The sequence below is a fragment of the Rhinopithecus bieti genome, unplaced genomic scaffold, assembly GCF_001698545.2.
Source record: "Rhinopithecus bieti isolate Rb0 unplaced genomic scaffold, ASM169854v2 scaffold_15821, whole genome shotgun sequence".
NCBI classification, from domain to species: Eukaryota; Metazoa; Chordata; class Mammalia; order Primates; family Cercopithecidae; genus Rhinopithecus; species Rhinopithecus bieti.
This window is the reverse complement of record NW_016808598.1, coordinates 1014718-1035119: the sequence shown is the minus strand read 5'-3', so window position 1 is coordinate 1035119 and position 20402 is coordinate 1014718. Positions and strand designations below refer to the sequence as shown.

Sequence of the window (20402 nt, the reverse complement as noted above, 5' to 3'; positions counted from 1 at the left end):
CCCGGGAAAAAAAGGAGACCACCCCCAAAAAAAAAAAAAAAAAAAAAAAAAAAAAAAAAAAAAAAAAAAAAGATACAGTGGATGTCATCAAAACATAAAAACTTGTGTGCATTACAGGACATTACAAGAAAGTAAAAAACACAACCTACGGAATGGGAGAAAATACTTACAAATCATGTATCTGGTAAGGGTCTAGCATTCAGACTATAAAAAGAACCCTTACAATTCAACAACAAAATGACAACTCAATTAAAAAATGGGCAAAGGATCTGAACAGACATTTCACCCAAGAAGATATGCAAATGTCCAAAGAGCACATGTAAAGATGCTAGCATTAGGGAAATGCAAATCAAAACTACAATGAGGTGTAGTGAGCCCACTAAGACAGCTGTAACACTAACAAAAAATGGAAAATAACAAGTGTCGGCAAGGATGTGGAGAAACTGGAACCATTGTGCATTGCTGGCGGTAATGTAAAATGGCTCAGTCACTGTGGAAAAGTTTTGTGGTTTCTCAAAAAATTAAGCATAAAATTATCATACGACCCTGAAATTCCTCTCTTATTTATATACCTAAACGAACTGAAAACAGGTACTTTAACATGTACATTCATGTTCATAACTGCACTACTCACAATAGCTAAAAGGTGGAAATAGCCCAAATGTCCATCAGTAGATGAATGGGTAAACAAACGGTGGTATAGCCATACAATGGGATCCTACTGAACCACACACACACACAAAAATATGAAGTAGAGACTTATGCTAAAACTTGGATAAACCTTGGAAACACTTTGCTAAGTGAAAGAAGCCAGATACACAAAGTTTCATATTTTGTGATCCCATTTATATAAAATATCTAGAGTTAACCCAGAGAGAAAACAGATTGCTGGTTACCAGGGCTGGGTGTGGGAGCTGAGGGTGGGGGCGAGGGAATGGGGAGAAACTGCTTAATGGGTGAGGGGTTTTACTCTGGAGTGAATGAAATGTTTGGAACTAGACAGAGGCGGCTGCATACACGGTGAATGTACTGAATCCTACTGTTCAATTCAATAGGATTAATTTTATGTTACGTCAGTTTCACCCCAATAAATTGGTTTTCATTTTTTAAAAGTTAATGAAGTTTTGGTACTGAAGGAATAAAAAGTACTTCATTGTTAAGTGAACAACTTAACACACTTAACAAACTTTTTAGTTGGATCAATAATTTGATGTTATTGCTTCTGAGCAGGTACACGGCATGAGTTAAATACCACATGTCCAGATTTTTTAAAATTGTGGTAGACCTCTTTTCAACTTGTGCATTCCTTCTCCAGTATTTCCCTCCATTTGTATATATGTCATAGAGCAATATTTATCAACAGAGGAATTGGAAACCCTAGCAGGCTAATGGTACAGAACGAGGGAACCAGCATTCTTTCTTCTTCCGCAGTAGCATAAATGCCTTCAGGGTCCTAGTTACCATTACCTTTGTCTCTTGACTCACTTCATAATTATTACTCATTTTCCTTTGTTTCTCTCTCTGCCATGATGGAAACATTCTCTATCTGTGCTGTCCAATATGGCAGACACTAGCCACATGTGGCTATGAAGCAATTAAAATGTGGTTATGTGATGGAGGAACTGAAGTTTTAATATTATTTCACTTTAATTTAAATGTTAAGGCCAGGCATGGTGGCTCACGTCTGTAATCCTAACACTTTGGGAGGCTGAGGGAAGTGGATCACCTGAGGTCAGGAGTTCAAGACCAGCGCGGCCAACATGGTGAAACCCCGTCTCTACTAAAAACACAAAAATTAGCCAGGCGTGGTGGCGGGTGCCTGTAATCTCAGCTACTCGAGAGGCTGAGGCAGGAGAATCACTTGAACCCGGGAGGCGGAGGTGAGCTGAGTTCGTGCCATAGTACTTCAGCCTGGGTGAAACACTGTCTCCAAAGAAAAAAAAAGTTAATAGCACATGTGGCTGGTAAAGTGTGCAGAATTCATATCTTTATATTCACTACTGATTTTTCACTTAAACTCAGCTCTTTCAAATATAAAACATAAAGAATAACTACTTAACTATATGAATGATAAATGTTTTAGATTATTTTTCTTAGAAATAAATGAAAGTATTTGCTTAGCATTTATAGAGATTAAAATTGTCATCTTAAGAAATGTAAACGAAAATATTTTAAGTACCTTCAAAACTGCAAATGTTTTCTGGCAAAAAACATAAAGCAAACATCAAGACTGACATTTTTAACTTAGCAAAAACTTACAGAATGAGCTCAAAAATAAAAAAACACTTACCATCCCAGTACATTTACAAAAATAAATGTTTCTGAATTTGATAGAAATTTATTGCCAAGAAAGATTTTCAAAGAAAAAAACAGGCTCAAAAAAATTGCGCAATGCCTCTTGAAGCTGTTTATCTTAAAAATACTGTTAAACCGAAAGTTATATAAATGTCAGAACACAAGGGTTGGAGGTTATAAGCATCAAGAGTCTTACCTAGCTTTTATTTTTTAAAATCCTATTTAATAAACATGCCATAAGTATGACTTTATAAATGAAATTTTCAAAGCAATATAAAATACACACAAAAATAGAATACCAAACACATTCCCATTAAGCCAGATCAATGATTTAAGATTATGCCTAGCTTGAACAATTCTGTAAGTTTATGACATAACTGTTTGGTTTGGGGGGGTGGGGTGGGGAGCATGTTCCAAGATCAGTGTACAAGTGCCTTACTTACATAACGTATGTATTTGTTGACTGATTCGATGGGACTAACATTTAGACACTGGCGTCTCACTTCTAGTACACAGGTGCCTCATTATAGTGAATGCCTGAAAAATGAATTTAAACTTGTGGAAACATACATATACCAATGGTTTTGAGTCTTTTGCTTGCAAATAACACCCTTTAAGTATACAAGAAAATGGTCTGTTCTAAGGAAAAGACCCCTAGCCCTGCCACCTCTTTCTAAACTGTCCCCCTCCTAATTCCCTAGGCAGAAACTACAAATTACAGGGTATATGCTAAGTCAGGCTCCCTATATTTTATTTAAAAAACAAAGAATGATACATGTTTTAAAAATATTTCTAGTAAGCTAGACTTTTATTCACAGGAAAACTCAGACACAGGCTTTACAAAAATTAACTGGGAAAATTCACTTAACATTGCAGCACTTAATTTCTATACAGTGGATAAACATGGTTAAATTTTAACAGCATGGTGGTGCTAGACTAGGAAGAGGTTATCAATAAATATCTACAGAATTAAAATGAAGCAAAACTAACTGGACCACAAATTAGGAGACCTTATTTTTGCACTGAAAAGCCATAAAAGTGACTTTAGGACCAACCATTATCCTCTTCTTAGTTTCTTCAGAAAGAAAAATTATCTACATTATCAATAAAGCTTCTAGCTTTAAAATCCTATGACTCCATAAATAGAGTTATGGAACAGACATTCATTTTCCTGAAAAATGAAAGTCTTTATGACGTATGAGAGGCTTGAGTTTCTTAATTATTTGACAAGAAGTCACTGTTCCACATTACTGACAAGGAAGCGGTAACAATGACAGAAAAGCTTCTAACTCTGAAAATTCAACAGGAAAATAAGTTGTTGTAACAAAACTTAATTTTCAGGCACATGTGTATTATGAAGACAGGATAAATGTAATGGCTGTTTTCCAGAACAGTACCACATATTACATACAAACACTAAAACACTAACAGACCATTAGAATGCTTTACTATTTAATATACTCACATATTTCCACAGTCAATTTAAAAAACAGAGATGCTTTTATACAGAGCCAGCTCAAGAACAGTACAATCATGGCAATTATGGAGGTCCTGCATCCTAGCAGCAGTTCAAGCTGCAAGGATCCAACAGACTGGAGAAAAACAAGAAGTCCTTGCTCTGGAATTCAAAATGAACCAAACCAACAACAAAACTTCATTCCCGCTCCGTTTTTCCTACCGCACTTGGCTGTATGATGCTCTTTTAGGCCATCTCTTTAACTTACTGTTTTTCCCCTTACGGTGTTCTGATCCTTATTTGATCCAGATCCTACTATTACCAAATTCAAGTGGGGGGGTGGCAGATATAGTTGTGACTTTCCTAGCCATCAGCCTCTCTCACTCTCATCTAGCCACCAGCTAAGAGAGTCATCTATGTCAATAAGGCATAAACATATGCATCACTGTAAATCAAAATATTTAGACTCACTGATTAGAAAGCTTGATAAAACCTTAGTGGTACTGTATTCTAACCATCTTATTTTAACTGACTCTGAACTATAAAAATAAATATTTACTGAAACTAATATAAACCAAACTTACTAGTAGGGCTTTCCCTTTTCCTGTAAACACTTAAGTAAGGCTCTGTTTCTTTCAGCCTTCACCCCTATCCTCACACTCTCCACCCATCTACAACTGTAATCACTATCAGTTTGATGTACTTTCTATGCCTTAGTTTACTTGTCTATAAAATAAGGATAATAGTGCCTATATCATAGGATTGTCCTGAGGATTAAATAATACATGCCATTTGCTTAAAACTGAGCACTTGGTACAGACTCAAACAGTGCTAGCTGCTATCAGATTTTAACTAATCCAATATTGATGAATATTGAGGTTTCAACAATTTTTCATCATATTCAATTCTGTGATGAACATTCTTGTTCACCAGACTTTTCTATTGGGTAGATTCTTGCAAGTGAAAATGCCGATTCAAACACATATCCATGTACAGTTTTGCTAGACATGGCCCAACCACCCAACAAAAAGATTAATTTCCATTAAGAGTATGTGACAGTATCTTCTCCCAACTGTACCCAACACTGGGTATTAATTATCCTTAACACTAGGTGTTAATCTTTTTTTTTTTTTTTTTTTTTTTTTGAGACAAGGTCTTACTGTGTTGCCCAGGCTGGTTTCAAACTCCTGGGCTCACATGATCCTCCCATCTCAGCCAAGTAGCTGGTATGCCTCGATGCCTGGCTAGGTGTTAATCTTTGCCAATCTGATAGGTAAAAATGATTAGCGTTTTTTCCCTTCCCCTAAAATTGGGGATTTTTTTTTTTTTTTTTTTTTTTGAGACTGAGTCTCTCTCTGTAGCCCAGGCTGGAGTGCAGTGGCCGGATCTCAGCTCACTGCAAGCTCCGCCTCCCAGGTTTACGCCATTCTCCTGCCTCAGCCTCCCGAGTAGCTGGGACTACAGGCGCCCGCCACCATGCCCGGCTAGTGTTTTGTATTTTTTTTAGTACAGACAGGGTTTCACCATGTTAGCCAGGATGGTCTTGATCTCCTGACCTCGTGATCCACCCGTCTCGGCCTCCCAAAGTCCTGGGATTACAGGCTTGAGTTACCGCGCCCGGCCAAGTTGTGCATCTTTTTATGTGTTTTTGCTATCTGTATTCTTTTCCATTTGCCTGTTCATATTTGAAGCAGAAAGTCAGGAATGTTTTTCTCCTGGGCTAATAGGAAAGAAAAAACATCTCTGTCTCATTTCCCAGCCCAATTCAGGAATACGATTGACAGACCTCTCTTTCCTTCACTTGGTGGAATATAATTTTTAAGTTAAATTATCTCTTGTTGCATAAATTAACCGCTTAATCAGGATCCATCTACTCCTGTTGCTTAGCTATAAGCCAAACTCTCTCTTTCATTAAAATTTGGATACCTCTGGCTGGGCACGGTGGCTCATGCCTGTAATCCCAGCACTTTGGGAGGCCGAGGCGGACGCATCACAAGGTCAGGAGATCAAGACCATCCTGGCTAACATGGTGAAACCCCGACTCTACTAAAACACAAAAAAAACTTAGCCGGGCGTGGTGGCAGGTGCCTGTAGTCCCAGCTACTCAGGAGGCTGAGGCAGGAGAATGGCATGAACCTAGAAGGCGGAGCTTATAGTGAGCCGAGATCGCGCCACTGCATTCCAGCCTGGGCGAGAGTGAGACTCCGTCTCAAAATGTTTTTCTCCTGGGCTAATAGGAAAGAAAAAACATCTCTGTCTCATTTCCCAGCCCAATTCAGGAATACGATTGACAGACCTCTCTTTCCTTCACTTGGTGGAATATAATTTTTAAGTTAAATTATCTCTTGTTGCATAAATTAACCGCTTAATCAGGATCCATCTACTCCTGTTGCTTAGCTATAAGCCAAACTCTCTCTTTCATTAAAATTTGGATACCTCTGGCTGGGCACGGTGGCTCATGCCTGTAATCCCAGCACTTTGGGAGGCCGAGGCGGACGCATCACAAGGTCAGGAGATCAAGACCATCCTGGCTAACATGGTGAAACCCCGACTCTACTAAAAACACAAAAAAAACTTAGCCGGGCGTGGTGGCAGGTGCCTGTAGTCCCAGCTACTCAGGAGGCTGAGGCAGGAGAATGGCATGAACCTAGAAGGCGGAGCTTATAGTGAGCCGAGATCGCGCCACTGCATTCCAGCCTGGGCGAGAGTGAGACTCCGTCTCAAAAAAAAAAAAAAAAAAAAAAAAAAAAAAAAAAAAAATACCTCTTTCTTGTCCATTCATATTTACAAAATAAGCAAGTAGTAAAAGCTCTATCAGTATTTGGGCAAGTTACTCTTTCATTTCCTCAGGAAGGCCAACTGTTCCATTAAGAAAAGAAGTTGACAGATTCATTAAGTGATTTTGCTTCCAGGTTGAGATTTTATACTTTCCTCAAAGTCTCTTGTGGCCTTTTTTATTGTAAATAAAGGAACTGAGGTCCAAAGAGGTTAAGCCATAGGACTTTGATCTCTTACCTCTCAGTCCTGAGTTGTGCTACCAAACCATGAAACAGCCACTTCCCGGGACTGCAGCCCTGAAATGCTCCCACTACTAATTTCCTCCCTTGAGGAACTTCAGAATTTTAGAAAGGACTGGTGATTGTTGCTTCCAAGCTATATTCCTTCTCCTACTTACAAAGACCACAGGTACCAAAGCAGGGAAGGTTGTAAGGCCCACCTCAGCCCCCTCCACCTTGCACATTCAGACCGTGTCATCATCAGAAACTTCTCCATGACCACAGTCTTTTTCTGCCACCAAAATGTCCCATATCCCAGATGGCTTACCCAATACAGCAGTTCTTCAACTTCAATGGGTACTTTGGCCCACCTCCATTCTCCGTATTCACTCTTCCTTTATTTGTCTCCAATCCAGCTCAGATTTCATGTTATATCACTCTCTTGGCCAAATCCTAAACCTTAAGTCTCTCTGTACTTGTACTGCACCCACCTGGCAAAAACCTAAATCTGTATGAATGCCACAGTCTTCCTTCTCCATACCTCAGACAGCTGAGTAGAGCAAGAGAAAGTTCCCTAAACAAGCAGAAGATTCCACCATAAGCTTAATCACCAACTGCTTATAAATAACACCCAACAATTCTATCTTTCTCTAGCCAAACTGCCATGTGACTCTTCCAACCTGCCCTCTCCCCAAATGTTCATTCCCAAGCAGATGGTCTGACCTGGTAAACGCATCAGATAAAAACTCTCTCAACTGCCTCTCTCTCCCTCAGTGTACATCTGTCTTTCCACCTGTCCTCCCTTTCTTTACTTTTACAAAGGAGGAAAGGATATATTCCCAAGGTCAATCCTTCCATGTGTACTCTGGAGCCCATTCTTAGCAAACTTGGACTTTTAATTATTCCCTTTTTCCAGAGGTTCAACTCCTGTCTAATGGGAACTTCCTATCAGCATTTACTTTGTCCTCTTAGAAAACAGAAGAGAGGGGGGAAAGGAAAGGGAAAATAAAAGGGAAGAATAGAAGAAAAATCTCCTTTGTTGTCAAATTCCCTCCCACTATGCCCATCCCATATCACAGCCAAACTTCAAGACCTATCTACCCATCTGTTTACTAGAGGTCCTCTCTGCATATCCCATCTATGTGGGGGTTTCCATAGAGAACATCAATACTCGAACAAAAGAAAAGCTGCTTCCGCTTAAGTGGAGATAGACTATCGCTCGGTCCCCACCTCAGCACTGCTCAGTAAACCTGAGGTTCTGTGGAACTGTTAGATACAGCTAGGTTCCTCTTCAAACAGTTTGTCCAGTTCCCCTGTTATTTATTCCAAGTTCCAGCCCCCACTTCATCCTTTTGCTGAGCTTTAACCTGTCTAAATATGCCTAGACATGCCACAGCCCTGTTTCCTTATGTGGAAATAGGTTAGCTTTCTAGTCACCTGTAGGTGACCCCTTCCTCCCCTCCCTCTCTCCTCTATCACGTGCCTACCTTGTCTAAGAAAGTTTAAATGTTTAGCCAATTGGGACTAGTTTAGATTGTGTGGTCCAACCTCAGCCAATTAGGGAAAGACACAGGACAGAATCTGCGTTGTTCTCCTTTGTTCTGTGTGTTCTCGTGGTGGCTAAGCCTATGAGCAACACCCTTCCACAGAAGAAAATTGGCCTTGCTGAGAAATTCTCTGAGTGCTCGTTTTCTTTGTGGCCCTGAGCTTTTACTTCCAATAGAACCTATAAAACCACTGCTCAAGGCAAGCGAAACAGGTATGTAGACTTGTCCCTCGAACATTGTGCCACTGAGTCTTAGTTCATCTTTTTCCCTTAAACTTGAATGCCAACAAATGAAAATTCCATGAGAAGAAGCAGCTGTTCCATGACATATCTATCGTCAATGTCTTGAAGAATGATGGGTACACAGTAAGTACTCAACAAATCCACACTAATTGAATGATGCTAGGGTTATAGGCATGAGCCACTGCACCCAGCCCCCACAACTACTTCTTGTTCACCTATCAACTATGTAACTAGATTTCAATATAAACCAGCTTATGTTTAAAAAGAAAGTTCTGGCCAGGCACAGTGGCTCTCTGTAATCTCAGCACTTTGGGAGGCTAAGGCGAGAGAATCACTTGAGCCCAGGAGTTCGAGATCAGCCTGAGCAACACAGCAAGACCCCATCTCTATAAAAAGTTGTAAAACTTAGCTGTGTATGGTGTGGTGGTGTGTGCTTGTAGTCCCAGCTACTCAGGAAGCTGAGGCAGGAAGCTCATTTGAGCTCAGGAGGTCAGGGCTGCATTGAGTCAGGATCACGCCACTGTACTCCAGCCTGGGCAACAGAGCAAGACCCTGTCTCAAAACAAAACAAAAAGTTTTAAGGTTTCTCAGCTATACAAATAAATGATTAATCAAATATTGCTTTAAAAAAAGTTTTTTTGAGACCAAGTCTCACTCTGTTGCCCAGGCTGGAGTGCAGTGGCATAACCTCAGCTTACTGCAAACTCAACCTTGCAGGTTCAAGTGATTCTCCTGCCTCAGCCTCCCGAGTAGCTGGGACTACAGACGTGCACCACCATGCCTAGCTAATGTTTGTATTTTTGGTAGAGACGGGGTTTCACCATGTTGGCCAGCCTGGTCTCAAACTCCTAGCTTCAAGTGATCTGCCCGCCTTGGCCTCCCAAAGTGCTAAGATTACAGGCATGAGCCACCATGACTGGCCAAAAGTATTTTGAAATATAAAACATGTCTACCCTTTAGTCCAACAATCCTACTTTTTAGGCTATCCTAAATATAAACATACATATACATACAAGAATGTACATATATCTACTGGCCTAGAGGTTAGTGGAATGAGAATAGCATGAAATGAAAAAAGAGACTTCCAGAGAAATATGTATTTTATTTTTGTTATTAAAAAAGGAAAAATACAAACAGAATATATATATAATTACATAAACACAAGCAAGGAGGTGGAAGGTGGTATAGTCTGAATGTTTGTGTTTCCCCAAATTCATACATTAAAATTCTAAACCCCATGATGATGATGTGTTAGAAGGTGGGACCAGCTGGGCATGGTGGCTCATGCCTGCAATCCTAGTACTTTGGCAGGCCGAGGTGGGTGGGTCACCTGAGGTCGGGAGTTCAAGACTAGCCTGACCAACATGGAGAAACCCCATCTCTACTAAAATTACAAAATTAGCTGGGCGTGGTGGCGCATGCCTGTAATCCAAGCGACTTGGGAGGCTGAGGCAGGAGAATCACTTAAATCCGGGAGGCAGAGGTTGCCGTGAGCCGAGATAGAGCTGTTGCACTCCAGCCTGGGCAACAAGAGTGAAACTCCATCTCAAAAAATAAAAATAAAATAAAAATTAAAAAAAGAGGTGGGACCTTTGGGAGGCAATTAGATTATGACAGCAGAGCCCTTATGAATGGAATCAGTGTCCTTTAAAAGAGGTCGGGGAGAGACCCTTGACCCCTTCCACCATGTGAGAACACAGCAAGAAGGCACCATCTACGATCCAGTAAGAGAGACCTCACCAGACACCGAATCTGCTAGCACCCTGATCTTGTACTTCCCCACCTCCAGAGCAATAAGAAATATATTTGTTTATAAGCCACTGATTTTATGGTGTTTTGTTATGGCAGCATGAATGAACCAAAGCAGAGGATACAATCCAACTATTTATGTTGGTTGCTTCACAAACTGGAAAAAGAGAGGATTGCTTTCCAGATACTCCTCTATGTTGTTTGACATAAGGGCATATACCAGTTTTGTAATTGCAAAGTTTATTCTTTCAAATGTGCAGAAAGGCTTTTTCTTGTGCTTTAGTTCTAAATATGAGCATTCGCCAAGTTCTGGACTTTTGCCATGCAATCATCCTACAAATACAAGCCCACTACATGGCTCTGAGCAACTGAGGGGCAAAAGGGAGAAGGGTAGAGGTTGTGTATTAGCGACAACTTCTCTTCTCAGCAAGAAGCCTAATATGCTGAGGGGTGGGAGAGGAAAGGAGGAAAATGCTGAGAGAAGGCATTTAACACACATACAAAAATGTAAACAGGAAACAAAAAAAACAATGTTAAGAAACACTAAAACAACATGAACATGGAAGTGACTGACAGATTCCCAAGCTTGTTTAAAATCTGTAAGTAAAAGGCCAATTAAGCAATAATATATTCGAGATACTATATATTTTCAATAATGTTTTCCCCAGTTTTGGACAGTATTGCAGTTATAAATAAAATTGCACATATTACTCTCTTTTAGGAACTATATTTTAACATCAGCAAATATTCCAAAAGCCCTAAGAATCACTACTAGTTTTGAGCACTCTAGGAAAAGTAATGTTTTACCTGTTTTCAAAAACCGTGCTGTAAGCTGTCATGTATCTGATATAATCAGGCAATGGGCAGGCCTTGGGATGACTGCTACTATTCCCACCGTCTCCTCATATCTGTACAGCACTTTATAGTTTACAAAGTTCTTTGATATACATAAATCAAATATTCCAGCTAAGAGAAAACAATTAAAGTAAAATACATACATCATTATAAACATATACAACAATGTAATCTTTGATGATTAAAAAGGTTGCAGAGAAATAAAATGTATTACCATGAGCTATTATAAACATCAATTTACTGGGCAGTAGATTCTTATTTTCATAAATAAAAAACTGAAGCTGAGAAACTATGACAAGACCAAAAGTTTAACTTTTGGTGTGGGGGAAATCTTTTTTATTTTTATACACATGACAAGATCTTACATCAAGAATAGTCAGTTAAACAGTACAAATAAGGTATGTTAAAAAAATTCAACTAAAAAACCTACTTCTTCCTGTAACCGATAATCCCACATTTAACAGTGCAGGGAGAAGGGGACTGGTGGGGTGCATCTAAAACAAGTCTCTCCAAAAAGAAATGACTTAAATTTCACATTCCCTCTCCACACAGGATCCAAACGGTGAGAGTATAATTTACAATTCATCTTTTTCAGCTGTAGATTCCTTTGCTGTTTCTTGTTCATCTTCATCTGTTCCCACATCCATGTCTTTGTCTTTGTCTTGCTCTGCGTCTTCTGTTGTCTCCTCAGGTTCTTCTTTGGGTTCTTCCATCTTTGCAACAGGATCAATGTTCAAACTGAGGCGAGGCATTCTTTCTATTCTATGTCCATATGCTTTAGTGTCTGGTAAAAGATATCCTGACTGGAGCATTGCTGTTTCAAACAAAACCACAGCAAGAACCAAAACTGTTTTATCATCTTCATCTTCCTTAATTCGTTGAAGCATGTCTCTGATCAGCGGATGTCTGGGATTAATTTCAAATGTTTTCTTCTGACTCGCATGGTAATTTGTAGAGATGTCCTTGCCCGTTTGGTACGCTTGTGCTTTCATGATTCTCTCCATGTTGCCAGACCACCCATACTGGCTGGCCACCAAAGCACATGGAGATTCTGTCAGGCACTGAGATACCACAGCCTTTTCAATCTTGTCCTTAAGGGCTTTATCTTTCATCCAATTGAGCAGAGACTCAAATTCTTTCTCTACGGCTTCATGACTCTCCTTAGTTTTCTCACTTTCATCAAACTTCACTCCTTCCTTGGCAACATTCTGGAACTTCTTCCCATCAAATTCGGGAAGGGCCTGAATGCAGTATTCATCCACAGGTTCTGTGAGGTAAATAACTTCATAGCCCTTTTTCAGAAGTCACTAAACAAATGGAGAAGATTCAGCCTCTTTTCTGCTGGACCCAGCCATGAGGTAGATTTTGTCTCGTTTTTCCTTCATTCTTTCCACATACTGTTGTAGGCTAGCAATGTCAGTTGGATGATGAGAAAACTGGAACCTAAGGAGTTTAGCAAGACGTGTTCGATTCGAGTGGTCTTCAATCACGCCAAGCTTAATGTTGGTACCAAATTCTTTCCAAAAAGTATCATTGTATTTCTCATCAGCAATCTTCTTGATCATGCGCAGAGTTTTACAGACAAGTTTCTTCCTAATCACCTTAAGCAGTTTATGTTGCTGAAGAGTCTTGCAGGAAACATTCAAAGAGAGACTATCTGAGTCCACCATACCCTTGACAAAATTAACGTACTTAAGGCATCATATCATGGAAGTCATCTGTGATGAATACACAGCGCACATAGAGCTTAATGTAATTGCTCTTTTTAGATCCATATTCGTCAAATAGGCCATGTGGAACAAATGTGGGTACAAATGAAATTGATTTGAAGGTAACTTCCCCTTCAGCAGTAAAGTGAATATAAGCCACAGTGTCATCACTTTCCTTTGAAAATGATTTGCAGAAAGCTTTGTATTCATCTTCTACTTCTTTGGATGGTCTCTGCCATATTGGTTTGATATCATTCATAAGTTCCCATTCACAGACAGTTTTTTCAACTTTTTTAGTCTTTGGTTTCTTTTCTCCTCCTCTTCTTCCTCCTTCCCCCTCCTTCCCCTCCTTCCCCCTTCCTCCTCCTCCTCTTCTTCTTCTTCCTCCTCCTCTTCTTCTTCTTCTTCTTCTTCTTCTTCTTCTTCTTCTTCTTCTTCTTCTTCTTCTTCTTCTTCCTCCTCCTCCTCCTCCTCCTCTACTACAGCTCATCACAAGATTCTTCTTTCTCTTCTTTTATTGCTGCTTCTTCCTTCATGGGCTCCTCAACTGTTTCAGTCTTGCTGCTCCATACATAAATAGGAAGGTTTATGAACTGTGAATATTTTGATAAGATTTTAATTGTATCCAATTCAAGGTAATCAAATGCTTTTTCTTTTAAGACAAGGGTAATTGTCGTTCCCCGTCCTAGAGTGTCTCCTCTTGAGTCAGCAATTACAGAATATTCACTGAAGTTGGACTCCCAGATGTCCTAGGTATCATTGTTGTGTTTGAAGTGACAATAACCTTATCAGCTACAAGGAAGGTGGAATAGAAACCGACGCCAAACTGGCCAATCAATTCAGGAAGCTGACTGGCCATCTTCCTGTGCTTCAGTCATTTTGTTTAAAAACTCGTTTGTCCCAGATAATGGTACCAAAGTTTTTAACCAACTCTTCTCTGGTCATTCCTACACCAGTGTCTGTGACACGCACCAGGTTCTTCACCTTATCACACTTAATTTTGACTGTTAGTTCCTCATTTCCAGAAAGAGCATTTTCATCAGTCAGTGATATTAGCCTTATCTTATCTAAAGCCTCAGAATCAGTTCTCTCAGGAAAATCTCTTTATTTTCATACAATGAATTGATGATAAGTTTCATCATTCTGTTAACTTCAGCTTGGAAGGCAAACTTTTCGGACTCTTATTTATGATGCATTTAATTCATTCAACTGAATAGCTTCTTCCTCTCTCTGTACTACTTCATCATCTGTCCTTGAACCTTCTCTACTTTTACCCAGATCCTCTTCTACTGTACCATCCACATCAACTTCATCATCAGCTCTGACCGACCCGAAGGTCAGCAGGACATGGCAGAGGCCCAGCACCCACAGGGCCTTCATGGCGTGCGGCTGGTGAGTCTCAAGTCCCTTTCGACCGCAAGAGCTGCCTCCACCCTCTCACTCCTGTGTTGATAGTCACACCTCCAGCCGCATGGTCCACCCACAAATTTGACTTTTATAAGCAAAGGTAAATTCTCTGAACAAAGTCTACCCCATTGGGCTATGGCAGATAGTTAATAAGTAATCCACTCACAAATTTTTCTTTATACATAAAGAGCAAACATGGGAAAATCTAGGCTATAATCCTTGTCAAAATATTTCTTATACCACTTCTCTTTAAAGGGTTAAAAAAATACTAGTATGGTTTCATATCATGGGATGATGACTTTGCAAAAAAGGATTCCTATAACTGCGTATAGATTTTCCAAGTTGGAAAACTGAAAAATCTAATTTCAGAAATATAAGTAGGCATTCAACATATATGCCAATATGCTAATCACAAAAGAACAAAACATACTTAATCTATTTACTTCCAGACAGAGCAAAGATAAACTAATTTTACAATGCTTTCTACCCACTACAGGTATTGTACACAGATTAAATAAAACTTTTCCTGGAAAACATGCCATATACATGAAGCCAATAAGATACACTTTCCAGATATTTAGCAAAGTCCAATATAGCGAAGGGAATGAAGAATGGGTGAATTCACAAAGTAGCAAAATTTCATAAATCATCTAAAATGAGTAAGAACTAGAATTCAAGAACAAGATTCAAATAAGGTTAAGTGATAACCAGAAAAGGCCATACAAAGTAAATCCATTTAATACAGAGTCCAAGTTTTACAATAAATAGTAGGAATAAAAGGCTTGATTTGGACATTCTTTTGAAAAACTTTTAGTTTATCTTATATGTAATACAATTCAGATTATAATGAAAACTATGTGCTTATTCTTAGAACATAAAAGAGCAAATTAAATGTTGCCTTTGTGGCAAAATTTTTTCCAAAAAATTGTATGCTAGCCCAATTCAAAGTCATTTGATTTTCACAGGGCAATCATAAAGGTTTTGTTTTCAAAACACTCAAAAGTTACATTAAGCTTCCCTAGTGCCTCTCTTAATGCTTTAATTTTCAAATCATTCTCCCTTTAATACCTGTATCTCAAAAGCATTGTTGGTCTTTCTCTTGTTTACTTTTTAACTGGTCTGGTGAATGCTGTAATATCCAAGAATCACCTGAGAAGCTTAACATACAAACAAATTACAAGTCAGGACAGAAGCACATGCTAAATGAAGATGGGTTTCTTAATGGGTACTAATTTGATAAGTCATACATGAGTGAATATTTTGCTTTCCTTCACAACTTCCCTTGCAACTTCATAACTGCACGAACTTGGATAACAAATTCATAGCCAATGAGAAACCCCTGTGTCTGCATTTATATTAACCGTATATATAACAACAGGGGATATAAGTCTTGGTCTGAATGCCTTAGGGTATGTAAATGTATCTTGATCAGGACCACACGTATAAATAATTTTTTGTAGTGTAATATAATACTGTACCAAGGTTGTCAGGGAGTTCCTTTTCATATAGAGTCTCTCCAAGTACTGCAGTCCCTCATCTTTCAGTAACTCCAATGGAAAATGGTGCAGATTCCTATAATTTAAGAACAAATTCTTGTGCTTTTCCAGCCTTGCCACAGAGATCGTCTTACAAAGTTCGGATGCCATGACTGAATATATCCCATCAGGCACACTGCAGCACTATATCTTGTCAAAATTGGTCCATTTCTATAAAGAGAACAAGAAAATTTATTCATTATAAGATTTTTTTACAAGCATTGCCACATAAACCAGTTAGCACCCAGAGCTTCTTGAAGACACTGAAAAAGATAATTACATTAATACATTCAATCCTACATTTTATTTTCATAACAACTAAAATTGTCACACATATTTAGGAGGAGATTAAAATGAATAACAATTAATAAAAATACTCTGATTAAGCAATATTTATTACTTATTAGAAATAGTCCTAATGGAAAAAATAGTTTTGCACTTGAGATAGGAACCCTTGTCTAAGAAAACAGTGACCAGTTTCATAACATGCAACCAAAGGAGAAGCTTAAAATCAAATGCAGCAAACCCCATTTCTTTTATGAACTACCTCATTTTGTATTTAGCGTAAGGTACTTCAAAAATATTAAAATATATATTATTTATATCTAGAGCATTAATAGCTTCATTTTCTTCACTTCCTAGTATGTAAATATTGTCCTATATTCTGATTTTTTTCTTTATCTCTTTATTCTTTTCTTTCTTCTTATTTTGTTTTTAGAGACAGGGTCTCACTCTGTTGCCCAGGCTAGGCTGCAGTGGCTCAATCATAGCTCACTGTAGCCTCAACTTCTGGGCTCAAGTGATCCTCCCACCTCAGCCTCCCAAGTAGCTGGTACTATAGGCAGCACCACCACACTCAGCAAATTATTTGTTTGTAGAGATGGGGGTCTCACTGTGTTGCCCAGGCTAGTCTCAAACTCCTGAGTTCAAGCAATTCTCCCACCTCAGCCTCCCCAAATGCTGGGATTACAGGTGGGAGCCACTGTGCCTCGCCTCTTTGTTTTTAGTTTTATGGATTATCAGAGGCATCAAAGAAATAGATCCAGGGCCACACAGTTTCATTATTTTAAATTATTTCAATGAAAGAAGAAACACTGCACTCGGAAACAAGAATCCTGTATTATTCTATAATACTACAACGTCTCTGGGTCTCCAGTTGCCTAATATACAGAAAGGAGATAGCAACTAATGTACTGGTTTAAAGGCCTGAGTCCAGGGCAGATTATTATAAATTCTCTTCTGGCTCCAAAATCGACAAGGGCAAGAACACAAGTAACATTTGCCATTTTATCCACTAGGCACAGAGCTAAAACAAACTTCACCATCAGTTAACACAAAAAGAAACAAACTAAAGGCTTCAGTAATTTGTCCAAGGTCAAACCATTCACAAGGGATAAAAGCAAGGGTTTGATGCCAGGTCCAATGAATTTCAAAGTTTGGGTTCTTTACAGACACTGACTCACAAGATTCCACAGGATACTAAGGAAATGCTGAAACAACTACAAAGAAGTTGAGCTTTGCTTAAAGATTTGACTGTTTTCCTCAGCACTTTTTCCCAACTCTCTCTTGGAAAGTACCTTTCAATATTTTTTTTTCTTAAGGAAAGTGATTTTCACTGGGAATTAATACCAAATTAGTACAAAATGCAGCAACATAAGCTTTCAATAAACAAGAGTTCTGTAATTTTCTGGTTATATTTTATTATTTCCAAATTCTAATTCCTAGCTAATGAGCTAGCACTTGCCATTTTATATAAAAAGGTAAAGTATGAAATATTAACTATTTCCAAAGCAACATAAGGATCCAATACTTTCCCACATTTATTCCACCTACACACCTATTTTATGAGATATATTATGTGACTTTGTACAAGATATATCTTTCCACATCTTAATTCTCCTACCTGTAAAGCAAAGGGAAGTAGACTACAAATAACATCAATGATTCTGTGTAGAAAATGAAACTTTATAGGTAATTATTCACTGAACTAGTAAACTGTTAGCAGTTGAGATGTCTCACAACCATCTCAAACTTAACACATTCAAAGAGCTTTCCATTTTCATCATCAATCCGAATCTCCATAGTTTTTCCCATCTCAATAAATGACCCACCCCTCCATCCACCAGCAGGAAGTCATGAATGATTCCATCCTCTCATATTCTGACCACCTCCAATCTATCACAAGGCTAGTGGTTTCCATCTCCCAAAGACATCTCAAATCCATCCAAATCTCTCCATCTGCCAAAACCACAAGCCACTGTCATTCCCTGCCTGGCCAACTGTATTAGCGGTCTCCCTGTGTCCACTCTAGTCACTTCCAACTCATTAATCCCAGCAGTGGGCCTTTAAAAATGTACATCCAATTACATCTCACTCTTTCCAGCACGCATCTTACTAAATAAACCCTTCAGAAACCTCTTATTCAGAAAATCAAACCCATACCAGGCCTTGAAGGTGCCTCACCATCTGCCCCCACCCACTTCTCCAGCAACTCTGCTTGGCTTCTCACCAAGCTTCTGGGTTTTTCCAATCCTTAAAGCTACCAAACCCCTAACAGCACTTGCTGCTCTCCTCTTAGCCTAGAAAGCAATTTCCCATCATTCTCCAGATTTCAACATAAAAATCACTTCCCGAGGCCAGCCGCGGTGGCTCACACCTGTAATCCTAGGACTCTGGGAGGCCGAGGAGGGTGAATCACCTGAGGTGAGGAGTTTGAGAACAGACTGGCCAACTTGGCGAAACCCCATCTCTACTAAAAATACAAAAATTAGCTGGGTGTGGTGGCAGGTGCCTGTAATCCCAGCCACTCGGGAGGCTGAGGCAGGAGAATCGCTTGAAGCCGCGAGGCAGAGCTTGCAGTAAACCGAGATCGCACCACTGCACTCCAGCCTGGGCGACAGAGACTCGGTCTTAAAAAAAAAACAAAAATCACTTCCCTATCCCAAAGTACTCCCCTGGTGTTCTTTCAGAGGAACTTGGCTGTTTGTTTTTTCTTCGTAGGACTCCTCACAATTTGTCACTTAAATATTTATCCTTGCACCTGTTTATTGTCAATAAAGCCAAAAAGCCTGCAAATAAACCCTTCATTTAGAAATCCTGAGGGCAGGGACTGTGTTGTTTTCTTCAGGCTTGCATACCTGCATCTAGCACAATAACTAAAAGTAACTCTTCCTAATCCCTAGGTGATGGGTTGATAGGTGCAGTAAATCACCAAGGCACAAGTTTACCTATGTAACAAACCGGCATATTCTGCACATATATCCAGGAACTTAAAATAAAATTTTAAAGTAAGCCTTCTAATATCTGATGACATGTGGAAGAACATTGCAAGGTTGATTTTTCATCCACCTATGTCAACACCACGGATAGAGCCTATACGCTTGCTACATGCCACAAGGATGTCTAATCTTTACAACCGTGTATTGCAATAGACATATGTAGCCCGTTTTGCAGAGAAGGAAACTGAGTTTCTCGGAGGGTAACATGCCATAGTTCCATCGCAGGTGAATTGACTGCAAAGCCTGTGCACCGCCGCCCTATAATGCAAAACCACACTCACTGAGGCAAGATTCAGTAAGAGATTCCCTGTAACCTGACGGCTTTCCTTCTGAATGTTCTGGCTGGGATTGGCTGCCTCAACAACACCATTACACTCTGTTAAAATTGCTACAAAGGCTGTTTGGGAGATAAAATCTAAACAAATGAAATCCTAAAACTGCCAGTAATGACAATAAAGCATCAACAATGCTCATAGTTTTGCAGTATGCATTCACGGGCCATACACAGCCTTTAGCAAGGTAATTTTCTTACTCCATTTCACTTTACTACATCTTAACCTAGTTAAGCAAACTACCTCTTGTATAGTTATACTACCTCTTATGTAGTTAGGGCAAATAGTATTACTTAATATCAGCTGTATACAGCTGCACCTACACACGAGATTCCTGACAGGTGAACACCAATCTATCTTATTAAAAACAAAACAAAAAAATCAAAAACCTCTCACCAAAATTCCACACATATTAAGGAATATTTTGAAAGAAAGGAGTCCCTTAGACTGACTTGCCCGTACTCAATTTAGTAGAATACGCATTCCAATTTCCTAACGCTGGAGATGAGAGAACTATGAGCTACACATTAAAAGCATTTGTAAATGGCTATTTTCTCAGCTCTGTGATAACAAACACTGGCAGAGTCTTAGGCAAAACACACGCCGTTTCGCCCGAGTTAGCCAGCCACTGAGATCGTTACAGTTGGGAAGCAGCGAGCCCAGCAGCAGGAATTTCACGGACCCGGTATCAGGGTTCTCGGGTCCCAGGGGCCGCAGGCCGCAGAGTGCGAGAAGGACCCGGCAGCTGTGGCCACCAGAGGCCCGGACGGCCCCGCTGTCCCACTCGCCGCGACTCGGACGCTTTGGCAGGACCAGGTCTGGGGCGTCCCCCCCGGGGGCCGGGTCAGAAAGCCCTGCCACTTGAACCACCCGACGAGGCGGACAGCTCTACTCACCTTAGCGCCAGCAGAGCCAGCGCTCCGGAGCGCAAGCGGCGCTGGAAGACAAGCGGGGGACGGCGGGCGGGGCGGGGCAGGGAGCCGAGCGGGGCGGGGCGGAGC

The 20402-nt window shown here is 39.8% G+C and overlaps 1 protein-coding gene and 1 pseudogene across 9 annotated transcripts in view; both read right to left on the bottom strand.

Annotated features, from left to right (window-relative positions):
- LRRC28 (leucine rich repeat containing 28) overlaps positions 1 to 20402 on the bottom strand; it is a 130632-nt gene extending 110230 nt beyond the window's left edge. For 4 of the 8 annotated variants that reach the window (XR_001888151.1, XR_001888152.1, XM_017886899.1 and 1 more), the window contains exons 1-2: positions 20298 to 20402; positions 15735 to 15962 (exon numbers count right to left, since the gene is read on the bottom strand). Coding sequence is in view for 3 of the 8 variants with exons in the window: in XM_017886899.1 (XP_017742388.1) it covers positions 15735 to 15902 (168 nt within the window). In the remaining 5 variants the exon portion in view is untranslated. Of the gene's footprint in view, positions 1 to 1726; positions 1755 to 2738; positions 2833 to 15734; positions 15963 to 20297 lie in introns of those variants that run through there. The other 4 variants (XM_017886902.1, XM_017886901.1, XM_017886905.1 and 1 more) reach the window with 4 other exon arrangements.
- LOC108538675 (endoplasmin-like) lies at positions 11462 to 15727 on the bottom strand (annotated as a pseudogene). Its single transcript, XR_001888154.1, has 2 exons — positions 13333 to 15727; positions 11462 to 13186 (listed from the first exon to the last, which is right to left on the bottom strand). The product of XR_001888154.1 is annotated as an endoplasmin-like (transcript).